Source organism: Ptiloglossa arizonensis, chromosome 1, assembly GCF_051014685.1.
Source record: "Ptiloglossa arizonensis isolate GNS036 chromosome 1, iyPtiAriz1_principal, whole genome shotgun sequence".
NCBI lineage: Eukaryota > Metazoa > Arthropoda > Insecta > Hymenoptera > Colletidae > Ptiloglossa > Ptiloglossa arizonensis.
The window spans coordinates 7,909,222-7,934,816 of record NC_135048.1 but is presented as its reverse complement, the minus strand read 5'-3'; the positions used below and the strand labels follow the sequence as shown (position 1 = coordinate 7,934,816).

General features: G+C 42.4%; 1 protein-coding gene across 2 annotated transcripts; it reads left to right on the top strand.

The window, feature by feature from the left end:
- On the top strand, nucleotides 1-25,595 carry LOC143147417 (uncharacterized). 2 transcript variants are annotated; one of them, XM_076312673.1, is made up of 4 exons: nucleotides 1-133; nucleotides 239-829; nucleotides 15,916-17,457; nucleotides 18,942-25,595. In XM_076312673.1, exons 3-4 carry the CDS (start codon nucleotides 16,013-16,015, stop codon nucleotides 19,273-19,275), a joined length of 1,779 nt encoding a protein of 592 aa, XP_076168788.1. In that variant the 5' UTR covers nucleotides 1-133; nucleotides 239-829; nucleotides 15,916-16,012; the 3' UTR covers nucleotides 19,276-25,595. The 2 variants fall into 2 exon arrangements, with proteins under 2 accessions (XP_076168788.1, XP_076168781.1); XM_076312666.1 differs by having other exon boundaries at nucleotides 7-829.

The window sequence follows — 25,595 nt, the reverse complement described above, 5'->3', positions numbered from 1 at the left end:
CGCGTCCCCCACTCTGTCAGAAAAAGTGTCTTAAACCAGTGTCGCCGGATCATCCCTCGTCATAGATCCCGAACCATTCGGATAAGTAATCGCCACGGTGATCTTGATCCCATCTTATCCATCCGATCCTTCAGTGAGTGATCTCGTGGTGCAACAGATCCTGTTGGTCGTTTGGGAATTACTTCTTTGTTCCTTGGGAATTCATCGACTCTACGTCCACTTGATACCTTTCGTCCAGGTTCTAGATTACTATGGATACCCTGAGAAACCACGAGACAGGACACAGGCTACCCGTAGAATAGAGAAGACAGTCCAGAGTCTGCACCCAGAATAGAAAAGACAGTCCGGAGCTACCTGTGGAACATTGTATCTATTTGGGTTACCGGTTTCTCGATACCCGGTAGACATTGGTGGCCCATCTTTCGCGGATACCCGGTGTGTGGTACGAGAATTCAGGAGCTGACGATTTTCTTCAAGTCTCCACGGGAGAAGAAAGTTCATCCGGGAGTAGGCATTCGGCTCGAGGCAGCTAGCTATTGCCTGCCTGCCTTCCTCGATCGTCGCTCATCCCGGCCGAAGAATTTCATAATTTATCGTTGAATTTCTCGACCCCGCATATTTGTGGCGACGGAGGAGTCGTCGCTGGAGGACGAAGAGGACCCTGATCGGAATGACGTGGTCCTTTCGTGGAACGCTGACCGTCCGAACGCGTTGGCTGTAAAAACTCGCGGAATGAAAGGTGTCGCGCGTGCTGGTTTTTGGCAGAGATCGGATGGAGCAATTTCGAACTTCTGACGATTCGGCACGGACCAGTCCCTCCACGTTACTCGTGAGTAAATAGTTTCGCTCGACATTTTCGTTTACTTGGTAACTATTCGAAACGATACGATCCCCTCGATGGATTTCGGTACGGTCGTGCGGGGTTAACACTTCGATCGAGAAGTTTGTCTTTAAGGGACAGATGGTACTTGTGCGCTGTGCAATTCTGAAATGGTCTATTAGAATATTGATTACCGGTACGAGGTGACTTTATCGTGGATTCTATCGAGTGGTATTGTCACACCGATTGGAAAATGCAGGTGTGGTTCAATTCGATACTACGAAGATATACGTTGTATCGGACGTGGGTGTAAAAGCATCGAGATTAAATTCTTTGGAATTTTAAAACGGTGTTTACTTTCTTACGTCTTGAACATTGTACTCGTGGCTCGTTCTCGTCACACCGAAGGCTGCGTTAGGTGTGATTGTTGCAGAATCTTCGGATTAAATTCCTTGGAATTTTCAAACAGAGTGGTTCAACATTTATTCCCAGTAGTTCGAATTTTATGATCTCTATACCCCATGAATTTTTTAATGCACTTTAAAACAGAGGGTTCAACATTTATTCCCAGTTGTTCGAATTTTATGATCTCTATCTCCATGAATTTTTGAATGTACTTCAAAACAGAGGGTTCAACATTTATTCCCAGTTGTTCGAATTTTAGGATCTCTATTCCCATGAATTTTTGAATGTACTTCAAAACAGAGGGTTCAACATTTATTCCCAGTTGTTCGAATTTTATGATTTCTATCGCCATGAATTTTTGGATGTACTTGTATTTCGAATAACTGGTTAAAAATTGCAACGATGGTTTATCCGGTAACTCCGAAGGCATACGTTGTTATACCTCGTGTGGTTGTTACGAACTCTCAGACTGGATTCCTTAAGATTCTAAACTGGAGTAGTTTGTCCGAAGTTTATGTTAAGTTCGTATTTATCATTTTTTGGGTACTGTATTTACTCAAAGAATTCTGGTTCAACTTGGACTTCAAAGACTGTACCGAGTGTGGTTATTACCAGCCTTGAAAATAGATTTCTTGGAATTCCAAAATAAATTTCAAGTTTCTTCAGAGTCTGTTCCAAGTGTGTACATTATAGTAGGGTATTTACTCGTGAACTTAGGTTAGGAGTATTTGCCAAACTTGTTTTTGTATTCGAATTATCGAACATTTCAACGATTCAAATGTTATATATTTAAATATTGTATACACTCATCGTATATTTGCATGTTCATAGAACTCGAATAGTAAATGTTACGTGGACTGTAAATCAAGTTTTTTTTATCTTGATTGTTTTTTTTCCCTCAAAGTTCTAAGGAATCAATGAAATTGGAATAGTCAAATATTCGTTTAACGATACTCGAAGTTTATTATTCGTAGCGTTCGAATACCTGTAAAGTATTGGAATATTAAATTGTTCCAATAGTCTCAACCTACTCTAAATGCACACATTGTTGTATCGGGTGTGGTTGTTACAAAGATCGAACCCAGATTCCTTCAGAACCTATTATGTTAGTGTCTCTTGGCCGTAAAACACATACGTAACACCATTGACACTTATTTGCTGAAACTATTCTGAATAAATTTTGTTATTTTACCCTCCCTGAACGCGGAAAATTGTTCCATTGTTTGTAGACGAGAGATCGAATAGTAGTACATTGTTTTTACAATTTTTTATTGTAGTATTTATCTTACTTTGACTTTATCTCGTCTGTATCTTGTGCTTTACAAGTGTACGTAACATGCGTGTCAGATGGAACTGTGTATAATTAATAAACCCTTGAATACGGTGGAATGTTTGAGAAGAAAATTGTAGTTATTACAGAATGCCTATTCTTAGATCGGAGGTTGGAACAATAGTTTTACGGAGTTAATTGTAAATGCAGGATATGTACGTAATGAAATATTATAAAGAATTTGAAACTCACCCAATGTGAACAATATTTTTGATTCGATAAATGTCACGATATAATAACGACGAAGCTACGATCTTATAAATTCTTGGACAGGTGTGTATGCCATTTTTTTTTATGAAAGTGGCCTGTCTAAAAAATCTGAAGATATTGGATTTATTATGTACTTTACGTTACATCGAGCTACAATTTATAATTACAATATGAAAAACCATATTAGGAAATATTGATTCAGATCAATTTCGTAATGATCTGTATTTTTATCGGTTGGGAGTATCTTAATTGTGTATTGTAAGTACCCTTTCTTATTTTCTCGTATCTAAAATTCTACGTGTACTTCTTGCTCCAACTTTTACTATAACCTTGTCACAATCTTTTAAATCTATGTCAATAAAATTATTATCCTACCGGGAACAACTGAAAAACAAAGTTAAAGATCTAATAGAATAAAATGTGTACTTGTTCCGATCGTTTTAACTAATATTAAAACATTGTTATCAGCATCCTGTATAGATGAAATTATCGCGTTATTGCAAAAACAGTAAAAACACGATTGAAAGTTTGACAAAATGAAACGATCGATCGTTTTAACCGATATTAAAAGTTTGTTGTAATCAGCATTCTGTATAGATAAAATTATCGCGTTATTGCAAAAAAAGTAAAAACACGATCGACAGATCAACAGAATCGATCGTTTTGACCGATATTAAAATTTTGTTACAATCAACTTTTCGTATCGATAAAATTATCGCGTTATTGCAAAAACGGTAGAAACACGATTGAAAGTTTAACAAAATGAAACGATCGATCGTTTCAACCGATATTAAAAGTTTGTTGTAATCACCGTCTAAGTATCGTTAAAATGATTACGTTGCTTGAAAGAAATTAAAAACGTGATTGAAAGTTCAATAAAACGAACCGCGTGGTTTCGACATTATTAATTTGATATTACTGCGGGTACATTTTGCAATTTATTTAACAACAACGACATTTCGCTGATAAATGTCCTTTCTCCTCTATATTTCGTGTTTGTTGCGCGACAAATTTGTTACTCGATACTTGGATAGATTCGTAGGAAAATGCCAAAGGTGCTCCGAACCGAGAATCGAAAGCGTAATGTGGGATTTAAACGGTGCACTCAACCTTTCGATTACTTTTCTTTATGGTAAAAACACGTAACTGCCGATTTTGCATGAAATTTACGTAATTACGATTCGATCGGGACATTTCGATGCCGATAGTTTCACGGTTAAAAGCAATTGTCCCCTGAAAACTACCGTTAAAGTGATCGTGACCTCGATCCGGTCTCTGTAGATTCTGTATAGATCCGCGTTGATCGTCTATATATGACTAAACAACCGGATCGGTAACTTTTTATGAAATCGCAGAACAGACATAACCTAAACTTGACTCGAGGAACGACTTTGATTCTTACTATCGGGCTTTCGAATAGCACTCGTATGTATTTATAATGTTCCTTTGTTCTTGAATAATGTACTAGGAGCTGTTCAGTAAATAATGGACATTTTATTGCAACTGTTTTTATCAACGATTCTATATCTTTCCAAACGTAACTTAAATCAGGTCTTTGGAAACAACATCGATTTCGAAGCTTACGAAAGTTCAATTATAAACCGTACCTCGTGAACAATTATTGACCATTTTAATCGAATCGATTACGTTCAAAGTTAGAAAATTTAACGTACCTTTATCACCGGTAAATATTTCCAATTTTCGCGTCACTCTCGTCGAAATTTGAATATCGACGATGATATTCCGAAGGTGGTTCACTTTTTAAACGACACCCCGTATAACTATTTACCGTGTCTACATTTTTTTGTTTTTTTTTTTTTACTTTGCATTCAAGACATTGCTATAAACGTACTACGATATTCGCAGACTATCGACTAACGTTATTTGAAATGAATATACCCATCGATCATCGAATGTCTCTAATTTTTAAATAACAATTCGAACCAATGTCGAGGGATAACCTAGAATTTTTTTCAGTGTGAAAAACTCACTTGTTACTCAACGTATCAAGTTAATACCAGCGTGTTACTAATCTCGTAGAGCTACTGGATTTGTTCGAATCCCATTTATAATCTCACGATTCACGGATTCTGTGGTTGTTAGCGCCTGCAAACAGGCTGGCTGACACGAGGGAAGGAAAATGGAAACGGGGAGGAGGGGGATAATCGCGACGATCGGCTACAAATCTGTATAATCTCGTAGCGGATCGTAAATTCCATATTAATTCGCGGTCGTGAGATGCAACTTTGATGCAGTTTATCGCTTCGTTAGAACGTCTCACAATTGCACCAAGAGCAACAAAATCGTTAAGATGAAAAGAAACGAAACAAGAGATGCGCGTAGCGAAATCATTATAAATAGAATCGGCGCGAAGAGATGGGTGAAGAATTTCGAAACGAACAGAAAGGGAAACGATGTGGAGTCGCGCCAAGGACTTCGTTGTTTTTATAAATGGCGAACAGACGAGCGCAATTAAACAGACAATTAAACACCGAGAAGTGTGCATTCGTGCAAAATTGGAAAAAAGAAAAAGGAAAAAAAGCATGGAAAATAAGAAGAATCGAGAAAAGATGACTATTTTTTCCATTTACCGAAATGGTGGTTCGAGAGAACAGCGTTGGGTCGAGTTGCATGCTGGACGGGATATGTGCACCGTCGGTTGACAGTGATTGCTGTCGATTTTTATGAATCATTCATTTCTGACGTACAATTACGTTGCCTCGTTCTAGAAACAATTTCGAAAATGGTAATTACGTATCCGGGATAGCGAATTTAAATCTATCGCCGACTCCGCGCACGGTTACGAACCTATTAAGTCGCGAGATTTTCGATGTTTACGAGGAATCTGGCTCGCACGTGACTAACGGCAACAAAGCTGCAAGATGCACCGTAGATATTGTAAAAACGGCGTTTTAGAGTCGTGACGTAAGCTAGATATCATCTGCGGTGGATATTATAATATAATGTACGAGCGAGGGGACGACGCAATCTGCGTGACTAACGTTTCGTAACGAAACGCGGACAGATCGTTATTAACATGGGTGCTGAGCGTTTCGTTCAGGCTTGGCGCTTAAGCAACGCCTGGGGTCCTGGGTGAGAAATTGCGAAAGACACGTGATTCGCAAAGACGAGTTAGCGGTCGAATTAGAGACACATGGATTCTTAATAGTCCAATTGGGGATCCATGAACACTTTGGTAACTCTGCTCGGCGGCCACTAGTGGTTTAATTAGCGAAACACGATACCCTAGTGGTCTAAATAGGGGCACACGAACTCCTAGCAGTTAAATCGGTTACTCATTGCCACCTAGTGGTCTTTACTAGGAAAACTGGAGCCACCAGAACTAAAAGCACAAGAGAGCCTGATAGTTTAGCTACGGACTCATAGTCTCCGGGTAATTAAGTCTTACACACGGTAATTAAGGCTCGATGATTGAACAATGTCTGAGTTCCTAGGCGGAAGAATGTGTAACACATGTGACTCGCGAAGATCCATTCCTGGTTTAATCGAACACACACACTGGTAATTCTGCTACAGTAGCTACGTCCATTAGTGGCTCAACTACAGACACATGATGAACCTTTTAGTGACACGTGACACTCTAGTAGTTCAAGTAGGTTCATATAATCTAGTTGCCCAATCTGTGAACCTCTAGTAGCTCAATCAGCACCTATGATTGCTCAATTTGTGAACCTCTAGTAGCTTAATTGAGCACCTATGATTGCTCAATTTGTGAACCTCTAGTAGCTCAATCAGCACCTATGATCGTTCAATTTGTGAACCTCTAGTAGCTTAATTGAGCACCTATGATTGCTCAATTTGTGAACCTCTAGTAGCTTAATTGAGCACCTATGATTGCTCAATCTGTAAACCTCTAGTAGCTCAATCAGCACCTATGATTGCTCAATTTGTGAACCTCTAGTAGCTCAATCAGCACCTATGATTGCTCAATTTGTGAATCTCTAGTAGCTCAATTGAACACCTACGATTGCCCAATTTACCTCTGGTAGCACCTATGATTGCTAGTAGCCCTGCTGGAGAAGTTACCTTCACTGGTCCAAGCAATTTCACTAAAGAGCCTAATCAAGACTCGAGTAATATCGGTCCAAATCTCTCACCTTGTTTCACGCTCTGTTACAATGGAATCAAAGCAAAACGAGTAGATATTTCGCGAAAAAATCTCCAAACGTTTCCAAACAACTGGAAAGTATCGTTAAGTAGAAAACGAGAGAAAGGTCCCTTTATCGTTTTATCGACAAATCGAAATTTCTCGCGCTGTCGAGTTGTCTGAGGCTTAAGGGGACGCATTTGTCACGTTTGCTGTACTCGAGCTCGACTCGCGACGAACGCGCGGTACACGGATTTCCCGCGAATGACGAACCGCGTGACGAATTAACTGACTTGATCGAGGACTTTCTTCTGTTCTTGGTAACTGTTGTGCCAGCCGGCTATCAAGTTAGCATCCATGACAAAGTTGCTCGACATGCCGTGGGCGACCTATTAATCTCGTGTTTGCGTCCCATTGCGCTTAACCAGGTCGCTTACCTCTTTGGTCCTATAAATATTGCGAAGAATCATCGCGTGGGCGCGATACTTTCGCTCTCGAGTCTTTATCGCTGTCACTTTTAATTCGTTGGCTGCCAAGTCGGACTACCGATCACCGGCACACGGAAGCGTTAGATCATCCTGTTCGATAATGTGAAATCTCTTCCTGGTGAATGTTTCGCGAAGCGATAAAGAGATAAAGCTGACGGTGCGTGGACTGATCTGCTTGGAACGAAGATTAGAACATGGTACACGTAGACTGTTCTTCAATGGTGTAGCAAAGTGTGACGGGCGCAGCAGATATTATTACCCGCGAAACATCGTAAACTGGGTTTCTCGGACAGCTGGACACCACATGTGCCCCGACCTAACCTAGACCATGGCTCCTTTCCATCGTTGGTCGTTGCAACCTGATGCCTGGAAATCCCATGACACGTACAGGGTGTACAAACACCGGTCACCTTAATTTCTTCACTGTGTGGAACTATGGTACGCGTATAAAAAGTAGCCTGTTCTTCGTCACGATTCCGTACAACACGCGCCGTGTTTCCACCGAAATCGCACAATATTGATTTATCACGGTAATTGTCCGGTGCTGCAACACCGCTCGTCTCAGGAATATCAAACAAAAGTGACGAAATAATAAAATCGGTATTACGTTGAAACGAGTTTAAAGATGGAGCCAATGCAATTGCAGTGGCGTAATATACACGTGCCGAGTGTACCAAGAGGTACGAGTACCTAAGATGGTTCGATTCGGTTAGAGTCCTAGAGATTCGAGGATGACCCGTGGAATTGGACGAAGATGTTTTACAAATTGCTGTTGAGTTACAGCCAACTGGCTCAGAGGCTGAACTTAACGCTGTAAATTGGAAATGTCCCAATGGACGAACCTGGAATGAAAATTTATCATCCGGCGGAGCCGTGGTGCGGTGAAGCTAGGGTTGAAAATCTTAACAGTTATCAATCCAGTCTCCGTGGTGTTGCAACAGTGGCTACCGCTGTTGCGTAGCGTGATTTTCAATTGGACGATCGAACCGAATAAAATGGTGCGTGTTCCGAGGAGAAGGATCGCTTAGTTATCCCCCGATCAGACGATGACGTGCGCGCAGTCGGCAATTTAAAGTGCCATTTGCTTCCTGTGGAAGGGAACAACGGCCTCGTTTTCTACGTTCAACGTGCCGCCGCTAAGTATTCGCGTGTGACCGTCCTAATTGCACGATATACGACACAAGCTAATCGCTCGTAACTACACACGCTCGCGTTTCATACGTAGACACACGAGTCGTCGATACACATCCATGACGCGATTATTAACGATACGTGGCTCGACTGTCGCCAAACGGGACCGAGAGGAATACGAAACGAGCTTTGATTCATTGTTGTCGTGTTACGGTCGCCCGATGGCTCTTACTTTCTGAAAGATACGCTCGTGGTGTTTCACGAAGCTTCCACGCTCCAGAAATATTCCATTCTGAATGGAACTGAACGTCCTCTGTCCGAGAGCCAACAGGTCCGCTGCCCGTGATTTAACTTTAATCTTAAAGACCGCTTCCTTGCGAAGGGAACCAGCTTTCATTAGCCTCCGCCGAGCTTCTTTCGCAATCATTTTTTTGTCGAATGTGAATATTGTTCTCTCGACGAACAATTCTCGTTGTTACGTTAACGTTGCAGGTTCATCGTTGAACCCAGTAGTCGTCGATAGATCGATGAGTCAACAGTGAACAATGAGTTCTCGAATCTCTGAGCTTCCTTCGCGTTCATCTTTTTTGTCGAGTGTGAATCCTGTTCTCTCGACGAACAATTCTCGTTGTTTCGTTAACGTTGCAGGTTCATCGTTGAACCAGTAGTCGTCGATAGATCGATGGATCAACAGTAGACGGTGAATTCTCAAATCTCTGATGAAGCAACTAGTTAGGAGGGTAACGTACTACTCGTCGTAACGTGTCTATGAATTTCTGATGAAATTAGATAACTAACCAGTTGATCATCATTAGATATATGAGACAGTGCTGTCTCAGATCCCTGATAAAACAACTAGTCGGGACGGTAACATGCTACTGATCACAATGCGTCTATGAATTTCTGATGAAATTAGATAACTAACCAGTTGATCATCGTTAGATCTGTATTCACGGTATCGGTGCTCACCGGTCTCTGACAGAGCTTCCTGGCTGATAGAAGCTAGCTGGCTGATCGATTAGGATATATTGCTCGTAACATTAGTAGGTCTTCGGACTCTAATGAAGGTAGCCGATCGGCTGATCATCATTTCGTGTTAATCACAGTCTTACGGTGTTCTTGGATCTAGGATCAAGGTACGTACTATCAAGTTTGGTCGATAGATCGATACACTACCGATTATAATTTGTCTATGGATTTCTGATGAACTATTAGATAGCTGACTCGTTGATTGTCATTACATATTCACAGCGTCGGTATGCCCTCGGGTCCCTGATAGATCTTCCTGGCCAGTAGACGAACTCTCTATGAATCATTATGCGTTCGTGGTCTTCCAATGAAGCTAAGTGGTTGACATATTGCACGTGGTATTGATCGAACTTTAGATGTCTGATAAAGGTAGCCGATCGGTTGATCATCGTTTCGTATCGATGACCGCATCGAGGTGTGTCCTCGCAAGGTACCTTGTCGGTAGATGTCAACGTACTCCACTAATCGTAAAGTATCCTCAGACTTCGACGACTCAGAGGTCGGTGAATTGCTCATCGGTAGATGTTGGTCATGGTGTCACAGCGTCTTCGGACTTCTGATGAATCTAGCTGCAATCCGTCGAAACGGTGAGATCATTTCTCAGAAAGACTCTTACACCTGCGGACACTTAATCAACCTTACCAAGGTCGCGTCTCTTCGGTATGACGTCAAAAGCCTTGACCTCGTCGTAGACTCGTATCTATATCTCCTTCTCACAGCAATTATGAATAACGTTCCGGCGAAAAAAGATAGATTAGAATTATATACATAGTAGATGGCTGTGAACAAATGGAAGGATAGCGCGCGTACATTATCGTTATCGCGTGGACTCCCTGGTCTAAAATTAATTTCCATTGCAAAAAAGTAATATCAACGGGCTAATTTACATGACGTAATTGCAGCGATCGTTTCATTTAACGGGCACGGTACCTGTCTCACGGTACAGATACCGCGGAAATTAAACCGGCCCGTTGTTCCAGACATTTTCGCACCTCGTAAGCTAATTCGTATGCAAATTTATGTGTCGTTATGCGTTACATCGCGGGTACAGTTACATCCGCGTAGTACTTACATGTATATAAAGCTGTTCCGCGGGTCGAAACGCCTTTCGAGGAATCCGTCGAAGCAGATGCAGCTTCTACGCACACGTGTTCGTATCTGTACGGGAACCTAGGGACCAAGATTTATGGCGTTCGAGGATCTCGTTAAAGGGTTTAATGCGAACCGCTCGTTCGTCTTTGCGAAAACCTCGGCGTGCTTTGAACGGAAACTCGAATTTCTCGGCGAGTGTTCGTCTTCGTTCGTTCCGTATCGGTCGTGACGAAAAACTGATCTTGGAATTTTTTTTTATCGCGCCGAATTCGATCCGACGCTGTTAAATTGTAAATAAAATTGAAGAGTGATTCGTAATTTAGCCAAGATCGATCCAACTTTCATGATCGAACGACGAAAATATTTGTATTTCCTCGGTCGCATCGGTCCGGTACCGTGCGACAGGAATCTCTCGGTGATGTCGGTTCGGAGTTCGAACGCACAGTGATCGAAGGATCGCTGTACTTAACGAAAACCATTCCTGTTACTCTTCGATGTTACACGAATTTTTTGCCAGTAAATGGGAGTTCACAAGCCAGTCACGTCGGTTCGACGATCGCGAACGGGAATCTTTCGAAGCTCCCCCCGGTTACATCGGTCCGCGACTCGAAGACGTAACGCGCGAGAGACTCTACTAGCGAGCGTCGGGCCGGGTTTGACATAACCGCGTGTAGCGTAACACGTAATAGCGGTCTACGAGAGCACACGAAACACGGAACTTTCGGTGTTGAAAGGACTCAGGCATGCGTGACACGTACGTGTGCGGCTGTGCACGATCGCAGACGATACATCGCAATGGTATCTCGCTCTCGAATCACGAAGATCGACGAGAAGAATTCGTACCGAGTGAAATCGTCTGGTTCGTCTCTCTCTCTCTCTCTTTCTCTCTCTTTCTTTCTCACTCCTTCTCGCTCTTCATCGTCTTCCGTCTTCTATGCCCGCTGCCACAATTAGGGTTAATTAGCACGCGTAAGCGAGAAATCGCAATTGGAGCAGACATGTATAGCAACAGCATCACTCGCTCTCTCCTCTCGACTTTCCATAAAGTCATCCTCCCGGGACATTGTAAGGCAAAACGCTCGGTCCCTCGACGAATCGTTCGTTTCCTTGTGCAACAACGATACTCTTGAACGCCTGGGAATTAATCGATGAACGCGTCGATCGCTTTCTCGAAGCAACGAGAAGATCGAGTAACGATCTCGTTCGATAGAGCGGCGCGCCGATCGAACGTCACGCGTTAAGTTCTCGTAGTTGCGGACCGATGCGACCGGGTCGTCAATTGAAATTTTCTCGCGCGCTACGAGAGCAATCGAAATGATTTTTCGCGATACACCGGTACACAATTATCCGCGACCGGTTACGCGTTTAGAGTTAAGAACCGATGTGACTGGAACCGTTGATTCGGATTTAAAAAAAAAAAAATACCAGCGCGTTGCGAAGCACTGCTCCTTTCGCCATATCGAAATTTAAATTTCGTTTCAACGGTTACTCAAATACTATTTGTCTTTCGAGATAGTAGCGTAGTGCGATATTACACACCGAAAGAGACAACCCGTTATGAATTATACAGAGGAGAGGGGATCGACGTATAATTAAACGTATTACGAAAAGGAACGTAAAAGTAAATTCCTTTGGTATACGGTGGTTGAAAACGTTGGTGAACTTCGTTGACTTGTAATGGCACGATAGCACCGGGCTCGTATTTGCATATTTTCTACATTCGAGGATTTAACGTTATTTTTTTCAACGTTCGGTATGTCTACATTCAGCAAGAATTCATAAAATCCAAGCAACTTGATAACACGGCGAAACCAAAGGTCGTGAATATTTACCGAAACTCGTAATAAAACGTTGGAATGTAGAGAAGACCTCTAACCACCTTCTTCACTGTTTAGATATTGTAAGCGCGCGTGGTTACGACGGACAAATTAATCGCGCCGCGAATCGGCTAATTTATCGGCGAGCGTGGAAAAACAGTTAATAGCAGAAGCAACAGGTACCTGCGAAGGACGAGCGACCGAGATGGGGAGAAGGACGTTCTTTATCGAGATAAACGTTTTTCCACGGCGAACCGTGGAACGCAATTATGTCTACGAACCATCCAGCGTGCATATTTCATTTCGTTTCGTGTCATTTATTAACGAGTTCGGTATTCCCGAACCGACTGCTCGTTACTTCGAACAAATGCAATCGCTAATCGACGAACAAAAATTCAACAATTTTTCAACCATCTAACGACGAAACGTTACTCCAGAGTGCTCCGATAGGAAATTGTCTGGTCCTTTGACGATGGAATTTCGATGTATCGAATAGCAGTTGGATCGGTTTGGTATTTTTCGAGAGGAAAGGATACAATTCTCCGGTAACATCGGTTCGCAACTCTGAATATTTCATACGCAAGAAATGATTGGAAATTCACCATATTGTGATAAAATCACTTCGAGTGCTCTTGCGTAATAATTTGCGAAACAAAAATCAAACCGAGTAACCCGGTCAGATCGGTTCGTGGTAAAGATACGACACAGACGATCATTATTTCATCATATTAAGAAGAAAACATTTGGTTCGTTCTCGTATGTTATGGGATAATTGAAAATAATGCTCCGATCCCATCCATCCGCTCAGTGACTACAATGATATCTCTTTCGTAGAATTTGTTCGCAACGAAATAGTCGATACGGGAACAATTGAACAAATTAAGGGGATATAGTTCCGTTGGCTCGTTTCGAACAACCTATTGAAATATTCGGTTGTTGGAAAGTCATTTCGTTTTTTTTTTTTTCGCGTGGAAATGAAACACGATTTTTTTAGAGCGTACAAACATTTGATCAAATTATATATTCTCCATTTTGGGGAACGAAATGACTTTCCAAACCACGTAATACTTATCGGCAAACTTAACGCGATCGTGGATTACATACACCTTCGCTAATTGGTACACTAATCGAGCCCCAGGGTCGCGACCGGTGATGCGAGATTTACGCGTGAGCAACTGCGTAAATCAACGCGGAGTAAGTTTAGCTTTTTTTTTTCTCGCGACCCGTTGTAATTAGCGTTTTCAAGGATAAATTATGAACCGATGATTCCAGCCTAGCCGTAAAAAGGATAAGGTGTATAACCTACCTGGTGTTTCGAGAGAGTGGTAAATTTTTTTTGCGAAACGTTCGAGACAACTACACTAGACCTCGGTTCTAACATTGGAGGACCAGGTGGATGGTACAAGTTTCTTTTTGTCCTTTCAGGGCTCATCGTTCCAACGTGTTCCCATCGGAAGATCGTCTTTACGATCGTGCAAAGCACACATACCATTGGAAACGCAATGCACAAACAGGGTCTTTATTTATCCAAAGGAACCAGTTACATCTGTTCGCTCCTTCTAGAAAGCATTCGGAAACACTATGTTCTCTCGTTTAGAATCGAGGCATAGTGTACCCGCCGGTGCGGTCCCGTGCAACGTCTATCGAACTGTTTTCTCTCGGACAATGCGTGACGATGATAGACAATGGACTCGGTGACTGGTGGATTCGTTCAGCAGTCGTTCCACTCGAGGAGGAAAATTGATCGGATCTAGATGTCTCTGGCCGGTTGGTCTTCCGTGCCATTCTGAATTTCTTGCCAGATAGCCTGAAATGCAACGTAGGGTGAGGTATCTAGACACTAGACGAAAGAACATCGCCAGTAGTGAGCAGTCTTCAACGGAGGGGCGATGGCCAGGTAGAGGGAGGTGCAAAAGGTGAAAAACAGTTTGCCATCAGCATAACCGGTTTCACGTGTCCCGGAGTCTGAGCGTCTCTGTTTCTCCTGGTCTGGCGTGGCTCGATGCAACGATTCGGGCAACGGGGTTTCTTCGTCAGGGTCTCTCGCTCTTCAGATCATAATCGATCTCTGGTTTGCTACCGGTGCTTGTATTCTTGTACAGTTAAGCATATTAACTGGTTTATCGTTCAGAGTACTCCGGCCGATTCCATTTGCATCGTAACTTCGTTGACAATCGTGCTCGCGGCACGGTCGTCGATTATTAGAATTCTGGATTCTTTCGTCGCCGAAAATAACACACAGCGGCGCGGTGAATCGCGCCAGTGTTTGAAAATGGCCATGTAATTGAACGTTTACCATCCAGTCCGCGATAACGAACCGAGTTTCAATTGTCCGGTAAACGGTGACCGGAAAGTTTTCCAACTTGCCGGTTGCATCGGTAGTTGGAAGACACGGTGCACGACCTACGATCAATAATCTACCGTTACGAGCGAAAGTCGTCGTTGAGCTGATATTTTTCAAGAGAATGCGTATCCACAACTCGGTACGCAGTTTGAAGATTTAAAGAACGGTTACCGGATCAACCGCGCGCGGTGTATACATAACGAAGCGGAGATACCCGATCATTTGTCTCGTGGTTCCCAAAGATACGTTTACAGCTGCATCGAATTTTACATACAATCGCAGGATATTAACGGTTAACTATAAATTGCAAGAGAGTCGTCGAAAGTCGTGAGAGTTGTTCCAGGTCTCGTTAACCGTACCGAGTCTTAAACGCGACATTGGAATCTTTATTTTTGTTGTTGTTGTTCGATACCTTTTGTAACTTTTAACGAGTGCGCGTTATATCACGTACCCCAGCGGGTTTCACCCGTTCGCAAATAAACGAGCAAAGCCGTTCCGATCGACGTGAAAGCCGCGATGGTGTCTGGTATCGCTACCTTGACATGGTCGACTCGTTCCAAGCGAATTTCCAGTATCTATTCCGGGCCGCTTATCGCGTGCCTCGCTATTTTTCACTTTCCATACGAGTTTACCCGTTGGGTAAGATGAAAAGTCATTTACATTGGCGAAGGGTCAAGGATAACCGTACCACCGACCGTACGCGTAATTGAACGGAATCCAACGAAGACCTCCGCCAGGATTTAGCTCATGGTAATGTCGTTCTAGATGACCGATCGTCGGTTTCATAAGTAGCCGCATCAACGTTAATGGTATTCATCGCGAACAGGAAAAGCCTTCGAACGTCCTACGACGGTCGCCATTAGTCGAAGATCGTAGCCCCTCGTGGTTAACCGATGAATGAAAAACGAGCAACGTTAAATCTCGATTGCGCTGTCCGGAGAAGGAAGTCTTTGATTACGATCCTCACGTTTCACCGGTTGCGTCAAAGCTGTCGGGAAAACGCTTCCGGTTATTATCGTCTTCCTTTCGTACGGTTGGACATAGGATAGTACTTTCCGTGTTCTCGGTCTCGACAACAACATCCTTCGGGGCGATATCCGGCGGTAGCTCACCAATCACTGGCGTCGTTCGTGTGTTTCAGACGCAGCGCCTTCGCACGTCAGCGTGAGCCGAACCGGAGAGAGGGACCAGTGTCTTCCCGATCGATACGCAGTTGGACGCTGGACAATAGCTCGAGGATGTTGCAAAACTGCAGCGGTCGTGGTTCGAGGTGCGCCAGGCGCGCCCTGGTGTTCGTCTTTGCTTGGGGTCTCGTGATGATCGCGGCGTTGCAGTTTCGTCACGTGGAGAACTATCGGGAGACACCGACCGGTGAGGAAGCGACCAGCGACGTACTGGTAGACGACGTTTACCGCCGCCGTGAGGCTCTGTCCAACAATCGTGGTTCCTCCAGCCTCGGTCTCTCGAGGTATTTGCTACAGAGGTCACCGGCGGACTCCAGTTTCTCGAATTCCGGTAGTTCGGGTCTACTCACGACACTGACGACCATATCGAGCGGTCCAACGAAAAATCCATTAGAGTTGGAACCACTGTTGGACAAGAGACCGGCGAAAACGGAGGAGGAACTGATCCAGGAGATCGAGCAAAGGCTACCCAGTCTGCCTCTTGCTTACTGGAACAAGAACAGTAAGTACTCCGGTGCGCAGAGCAAGGCCAAGGGCAATGACAGTTGCTCCGGTCTGAGGTATCCGTCGATCTACGACATCGAGTTCAACAACATCTACTGGCAGACGATGAGAACCAGCAACGGGACGTTCCAATTTTTCGGTGCCTTTTACGATCGTCGGAAGTTGTCCAGAATTGGGCCAGCTATCAGGATCGTCGGCATGATCGACAGAATCGAGCCCACGGTGAAAACTCACTGCCAATTGTGGTACGACGGAGAAAGGGAGCCAAAGGTGGTCGAGACCTTGGAGTACAAGTACATCTGGTTCCCAAAGTGGGGCAACTACAAGCAGGGCATTTACCAGCCCTACGTGATAGCGTGCAAGGTGCCGCAGTCTCACTGGCTGAAAGGGCCACCTGCCTCGGTATCCATGGTCGAGAAAGCTTGCGACACCGCCAGAAACAATCTTAGGGTGATTTACAACAAACCGGAGCGTAAGAAAGACTTCGCGGTCTGCGTGAAAGGCTTGGACTTTCTTCACGAGGATCTATCGGTCAGATTGGTCGAGTGGATCGAGCTGATCACACTGCTGGGCGCGGACAAGATCTTCTTTTATCAGCTCCAGGTGCACCCGAACGTGACGAAGGTTCTCGACCATTATCAGAGGCTGGGCAAGGTCCACGTGACTCCTTTGACGCTACCCGGCGGGCAGCCTAACGTGCCCGCGTTTCAACACATGTATCTCACCAAGAAGACCAATCACAAGAGACAGAACGAATTGATACCTTACAACGACTGTCTGTACAAACACATGTACGAGTACGAGTACATCGCGTTGCTCGATGTGGACGAGGTGATCATGCCCGTCCAGGATGCCACATGGCAGGATCTGATGAAGAGGGTCCTGGTGAAGGCGTTCAAAATTAGGAACGAGACCCGCGCCTCGTACAACGTCAGGAACGTTTACTTCCTCGACGACCTACTGCACTCTCATGGCTACTTCAAGGACATACCGAAGTGAGTAAAGATCTGCCGACTTTCACGTTACCGAGTTATCGGTCGAGCGTCCGCTCGAAGAAATAAATTCGTGGCCTCCGCGGTTCGCTCCTACCTCGGTCGGCCTTTGTCGAGTTATGTAACGCGTTAACGATCCCCCGGGATGAGTCACTAGAATTTACTATGCGGGGCGGTTGTCGGTTCGAGAAGAAGAAGAAGAAAAAAAAAAAAATGCGTTTGCAGGAGCCTTGTGTTTGAATACGTAACGCGAATGTCTCACGGAAGTACTTTTCGGGACCTTGAACTTCGCGATTCCGTTACTCAGTTCTAACCAGTTCAATCTGAAACGACTCTCATTTTTTCTACCGAGAGTTCGGTATTGAGAAATCGAATATCGAACAACGATCCCGTTATAAATTGAACCCGATTTTGTAACTTTCGTTCCACGTAAGAGTAATAACGGTCGGTAAAAGTGTTAATAACCGTGCTACTCTTCGCTCTGGCCAAATGAAACCCACGTTTCGAAAGTGGGATAGCTTGCACTAGTTGCCAATTACAAGATATTCCTTCTTCGACGTTTCTGTGTCATTAAAGGTATTAGCAAACTTTGTAATTCCACCTTCGTTCGACTTAACTACACGGCGCGGGACCGTCTCTAATAAAATACCAAGTGAAAATTGCAATTTAATAAACTCCCAATCGCTGTAAGTGGCACTCTCGGTTTCGTGAACACATCGCGGGATAAAATAATAAGATAGATTGAAAATTACCGAGAAGTGGTGGTATTCGGGTGGCAGAAACTATCTGATAAAATTATATTACTGCGTGAAAGTATTAAAAGCGTCAATTATACGAAATAACGACGATTAGTTTCAAAATGTAATAAACCGTTATTGAACGTGGGCGCAAAATTGTTGGAAAAATCTCCGAGGAATTTTCAGACTTAAGAGTCGACGGTTCGAAAATAAATTGTCTTCATTTTACACAGAGTATTTTACACAAATTCATTTCGAATATGCAGCAGCTGTATCCACACTCTATAATGGTAATCATCCACCGAATTATACTTGGTGATTTTCGTTATTTTTCTCCTAACCGAAGAATCGCGAGTAAATACGCCACGGACAATTTCGACTCATTTTCGAACGAGGAATCAGCTCTTCGTTAATTGTACCTCCAATTACCTTTCACCCTGTACATTCGCGAGGATTTAGGCCAGTTGCCTGGCAAATTTTCTCACACGACGTACTTTGCCCACAGTCGGTTCAGAGATCGTCTTAGTCGCTATTTTCGCGCATCGATCGAAGATGAGGACAAAATTTACCAATCTGTACATTCGCGAGGATTTAGGCCAGTTGCCTGGCAAATTTTCTCACACGGCGTACTTTGTCCACGATCAGCCCATCAGGGATCACCTCGGTCGCTATTTTCGCGTAACGATCAAGGATCGTGGACGAGGAAAAAATTAAACAATCTTTCGTCCAAAATGTATTCTTTGTTCGCAGGTACATGCACATGCTGCAGCACGTTTATCGCTCGAAGAACTTCACCAAGCCGAATCAATACATCAAGTGCTTCCACAATCCGGAGAGAGTGGTGACACTGCACAATCACTTTCCATTGGCCTGTTTGGGGGCGGGGTGTACCAGCTACCCCATAGAGACGGAGGATGCTCAGCTGCAGCATTATCGCGCGGATTGCGTCAAGTCGCTGAAGAAAACCTGCGTCGAGTACAGGGAGAATAGCGTGTTGGACACGACAATTTGGCGGTACAAGGACCAGCTGATCGAGAGAGTCACTAGGACCCTCGAGGCCTTAGGCTTCTTTGGGCCGAGCTAGCGCGAGAGAGGACTCTGTCTCGAGTGTCTGTTGTGTGTTAACGACCAAGTCCTCGACTACTTTTTCCTCTTGTTCATATTTTCCACGGCTTGTTCGTTCTTCGAAACGGTCTTGGGCGGAAAGTCGACCGGGCGAACACGAGACGTGGCGGTCAGGTTTCATTGCTTCGGCTGACATTGTCGGCTCGGTTGGTAAATACCTCGTCGGAGAAACGATAAAGAGATTATCAATCCTAGAACGAAGCAAATTCCTGTTTTGCTTGTTTCCTGACGGAGACGTACAGGGTGTCTCAAAAATTCTGAGCTGCAAATCAATCGGCCCATGAAGGCTACTAACCCCAATAGTGACCGACATCGCAAACTACCTCCTCTCGTACGTTAATGCTCCAAGTTTTCAATCTCTTCAAACGCTCCGAGTTCTCAATCTCTTCAAACGCTCCAAGTTTTCAATTTATTCAAACGATACACGGACGGCTCGCATATATGCACGATGATGCAATTCCTTGTCTTCGAGTTTCTATTTTGTAATTTTTATGGCGCCAAATTTCGAATTTCCGATATCGCGCGAACCACGGTGGACAGCATCGAATATACCCGTTCGCCTCGTGTCAAATTGTATTACCTTTCATCGTACGAAGGGATTTTGAAACCAATTTTTTTGTTTTGTTTTGAAAATTCTATTTTAGTCCGATATTTTTTATCTCGTCGAAATTAAACTTGTGGTCATTTATTATACGCTGTGTTTGATTACTTTGTTTAATATCGGATATTGCTCTTCAATTTACTCGTTCGCGAAGGTAACGTGTCTCGATATTCATGCGTTGGTGATTAAACTTTGGGACGTCCTGTATGTTTCTTCGCGTCTTCCGTGTTTTCACTGTTCAAGGCGCCCAGGAGGATTTTTTTTTCCATTTTATCGAACCAAACCAACGCGCAGAAAGGAACTGCGTGTTATTATTCTTTGACACGTTCGAAGACGAAAAGGCTGTGTGACGATGATTGGATGAAACGCGTGACAACGATTAGGATAATCCGTAGGATAGGATAGGATAGCAATTTTTCAATTTGTGCCACTTGAAGAATGAAAACGTTACAATTGTGTGCAATTGAACTAGACCAACGTCTTTCGAGAGAGTCATGCTAAATGTTGTTCTCGATTTGAATACGATTTACAGATTGTTTTATACATCAGGTCATTTCATAAGTTTTTGTAAGTTTTATTCGAGAAATAATACATGTACGTATACACGCACAAAGACATTAGTATTATTCGTTCAACGTAAAGATAAAAGCAACATCACGATGACAAACGATTTAAGAATCTAAGGATAGAGATTTCGTTAAGACATTATTCAAAATTAATTGCTCGATTTCTACATCGATAACTTGTACAAATTCCATTTTATTTCGATCTGTTATGGTAATAGATTCTCGGTGAAAATGGCTCCATCGTAGTCACGTGGTCTTGTTTTACTCGCATTTATTTTTATATTGAACCGATAACAGGTTCAGAAGCAATTGTAGAATTTTATTTATTTTATTCGAAATATTCAATTATTATTTCTAAAGTTTGTGTTCAAGTATAACACAATCGAATTGCTTTGCACGATCAATTTAACCTTCAAAATTTATATTATCATTCAATTCCTTCGTTTCAGTAACAATTGGTTACATTCGAGGTCTCCTTGGAAAATAAAACCTTGTTTCCTATAGGTTAGGATTTCGACACTATTCGAGGTATATGTATAATCATTGATACACATGCAATTTGACCTGTAACTATTCACGAAAGCCGAAGTAAGTGCAAAGACTTACGAAACGACTTGATACTTTTCATTGAATCGAACACATCCAAAAGCCTAGCAATTCTAAATAAAACGACGTCCGGAATGTATTCGTTGATTGAAGAGAAGTAATGGCCGATTTCACGAATGCTTTGGGAAGTGAAATTCACTAGAACGATCTTGCGATACAAAAATTGAAAGCGACAAAAGTGTCGAATGTCTGTAACGATTCGTTGGACTCGCGCAGCGCCACTACGGCCGAAATTATGCGAATGGAGGATTTATCGATAGCTGCTGGAGAATTTACCAGTAACACGCGGCGAAAATCGACAAGGATTAGCGAGGACCATGCACCATCGCCCTCGTTATTTTCAGCGATCATTCGACGAACTTACGTTTGGTTCGTTGCTCGCTTTACTGGTATCTTAGCCTCTTCAGGGACCAATTAATTTTTTTTTGGAATAAACAAAAATTCGGTGTTGACCTACGATACAATTTTTCGATGTTATATTTAATTATATTTAATCGTATTTATTGAGAGTCACTTCCACGAAATGGCTAAATTTAACCGTATGTTCCAGCATCGTTGAAGAGATTAAATCCAGTCATTCTTTCATTGTAGAATGATCGAAACGCGTCGTGTATCGATCGACTGACAAAGAGCGAATCGATGAGAAGAGGTAAATTTAGGTTAGTTGGTACACGATGCTACGTCGACGTTCTTAAGTTACTTTATCGACCACGAGTATGCATTTATCGACGAGCGTTGACACTGTTTAATCAAGCTGCACGATTATCTTAGGTTATATAGTTACACTTATTTCTTTCTGAAGATTAGAACTCGCGCTATAGATAGCGTTTCGTTTCATTTTCCTTTTTACGTAGCGACCGGAAGAACTCTAAATGAGTGCATTGTACGTTATGGGTAGATAACGCATGGAAAAGCTGATTGCGAGGTTAAGGTGGAAAGCGAAGAGAGATCCCGCGTGAAATACGCTACTGGTCATAAGTTTGAAATCGCCTTGTACCCTGTCGAAAAAATTTGATCCGACAGGGAGCTGGAATTATCATTTTTCGCCACGGAATAGAAATTTGTTGTGGTTTCAAATAGTTTTGAAATTTTCGAAGCATCATCATGGGTGTAATAAGGCATTATCAAGATTATTTTGGAAAATCTTAAAGGCAGTTTACTTACGTGGTAACATTTAGTGTAAATACTTGCTGTAAGAGGTCTCTAGGTGTGTTTGAGCGGTAAACTGCTATTATGACATCGGTAAACGTTGACGTTTAATCTAAGTATATGGTTAATGACCTATACGATGTGATAATTTTTTATAATCTTTTCACGACGTTCGTACAGCAGACATTTACGAATAATATTACGCAACTATCGCGAATGTTGCCCAACTTTAAATTATGATCTCAGACTTTAAATATTTTTGAATATTTCTTAGGACCATTTCGTGGTACCGGAACAAAGACGTATCATTTAATCGAAGAGACACAAGATAACCTTAAAAAATATTTTATCAAGCCCAAAATGAAAAGCGACCAAGTAAAGTTCCGTTGCGTTCCATTGAATGTCTCACAGTTTATTTTTGACAACTATTTTACATGTAACTGTCTGAAAATATTCCGTCCGAGAACTGTTGAATTTTTCATAATACGATCTGCTTTTTGGCGCACCCGTGGACGGTTTCGAGTTTACGACAGTAGTGTAGTTCAAGTTTACCGCGAACTAGCGACTGCATTTGTTCCGAGATCCTAGGATCTTGCGTGTTTCAGTCACGCATGACGAAAGTTCCTTGTACCAGGGATGTACGAGTAAGTTAGATCGCAAAGCGAGACGCGCAGCGGTCGTGAACCGAATCGATTAAGTGCGGTCATGTGCAGAGGGGGAAGGGAGGGAGGGGAGGCGACGACACGAAATAAATTGCGTGGATGTGGACAGGCTTTGAAAAGTTGTACGTTACGGTCGTTTACCGATTTTTCTATCACTGTTACACCGACCTACGAGGCCAAGAGTAACATCAACTTCGTTGGTCTCTGAGAACGATTTTATAACCTCACTTACGAGGTTCTGAAATCTGTGGGGAGCTTTCACTTTCGGTTTTCTTTATCTCACGGGAGAATCACAATGAGATTTCAATCGAATCATTTAATTGGGTCTCGAACGAATCGATTAATTGTCGAGCAAGACAATCGTCTTCGAACGAATCTGATGAGAGTTTTTTTTTGGTAACCGTATCCGATTGCTTTGATTCTTGGGTACGTTATAGGGGATCGAAACACAAGAGATACGTATTTTTTTTATATTGGCTCGTTTTCATGTTTAGCGAGTGAAATCACAGCTCAAAGTTTCACGACGAAGTATGAAAGTAATTAATTTAAAGATTATTGTCAAACTTGGTTTAAGTTTAATTTACGTCATATCTGATTGAACGATGCATTTGTCGTTAGTCAATCTTATCAAGTGGTAAACTACCTCAATCGTTTACATACATATTTAAAACATTTCAAATCTGTAAGTCAGTTCATAAAGTTCTTGTGGAATCTTAGATATTTATTATTTTATAATACGAAATTAATGGCTTTATTACTTCCCACTTTTATTAGGGTGCAAACCACTCTTAATTGGTCAAGTATATCTATCTTACTACGAGCTAATGACATTCAAGTAAAAATTATTTCTTGAAAATTGAGTATCAAACGGTGGCAATAATTAAGTACAATCTTGCTTATTGAATAAGTAAACCCCAAATGCTCAATTACATAACTGTAAATGATAAACACCAGTAACCATTTCATCGTTTCAATTTTATTCTGAATTTTTTATAAAATGTAAATGATTTATTTTAAACGTATAATGAAAATCTTACGGCCCAAAATAAAATACTTTTTTTACATTTGGAGCACAAAACTATCGGTTTCATTATACAGTGAACATTTAATTTGCATATTCCGTACGAAAGTAAAATCTATGGAATTCTCAAAAGTTGTTTTCTATATATTCAGTTTCATACGAAACGTATTGAAATCAAATTTTATATCTTGGCGCAGACAAATGGTTGTGCAGAAGCGATTGTAATTTAATTATATTATTTCTTAAATAAAGACCAATCTTGAAGTTATGTAATCTTTAAATTGACAATAGGTACTTTCGTATCTCATTTTGTAAACTTTAAGGGTTGCTCTTATCCCCTAAATATGAAAACGGACCAATATGAAATATACGGACGTATAATTAAAAATAATTTAAATGCGGCCATGTTCGGACTGATTTTCATTGGTGAGATCTCACCGATCCGTTTATAAAACTCTCATGGAGATAACGATGAAAAATACTATTCTAAAAAAATTTGATTTCGATTCGATATTTTGGCGTATGTACAATTACAAAAAATTCAAATGTGGCCATGTTCGGACTGATTTCCATTGGTGAGATCTCATCGATCCGTTTATAAAACTCTCATGGAGATAACGATGAAAAATACTATTCAAAAAAAATTTGATTTCGATTCGATATTTTGGCGTATGTACAATTACAAAAAATTCAAATGTGGCCATGTTCGGACTGATTTTCATTAATGAGATCTCATCGATCCGTTTATGAAACTCTCCTGGAGGCAACGTTGAAAAATACTATTGTAAAAAGATTTGATTTCGATTCGATATTTTGGCGTACGTAATGCGAGACTCGTTCACGGTCGCTCTGTCTCGCTCGCTCTCGTTGATTTCCCTGGTCTAGACCCCGCTTTCGAATAATCCGACGGTACCGAACGTGTCACTTGAAAGCGGGAGCCACCGTACTACGCGTAACGACGAAAGTACATCTGCGAAACGATCCATGCTTTCTTCCGCGTCGCGCGTTTTCCTTCGTAACTCGAGCGAGCTCTCAAAGTCTCGCTCTATTCTTTTCGACATGGTGAACCTCGATCGCTTTCTACGCGATACGATCGATCCGCTTGGCATCGTTGGAAACGAATACCGACGGACCGCTTTTATCCGGAGGTGAGAGCGCGATTGACGTTGCACCATGGAGTAGAGTTATATTAAAGCGGGCAGATCTGTTCTGCGAACGGTATCGATATACATATCTATTACGTGGAATATCTATGCTCACAATGGTCTATGCGTTAATCGACCGACTAGGTTTTATTATACAATAATGCGCGGTATCATTGCCCACGAGAACCGATTGCAATGATCAGACTGACGACGATATTCCTGTCTAAAACGAATATTCACGCTCAGTTTCGCTGCTTACTAATTTTCTTTTCATTTTTTTTTTTTTTTTTTTTTTTTCGGATGTTTGCACGTTCGCACGACGGCTATTAGCGATTCTCCGTTAACACCGAGGGATCGCGGGACTTACGTTCACCGAACGGAGCGAATTCTTTTTTCATTAGGCGAAATCGAGCGTTTCGAAGTGCCTAAAATCGTTGGGCGCGAGACGCGTCTCAGCTCAGTCGACAATCGACCTTTCGTTTTACATGTAAATACACTGAAGAGTCGGTTGGGATAATAAAACTATTAT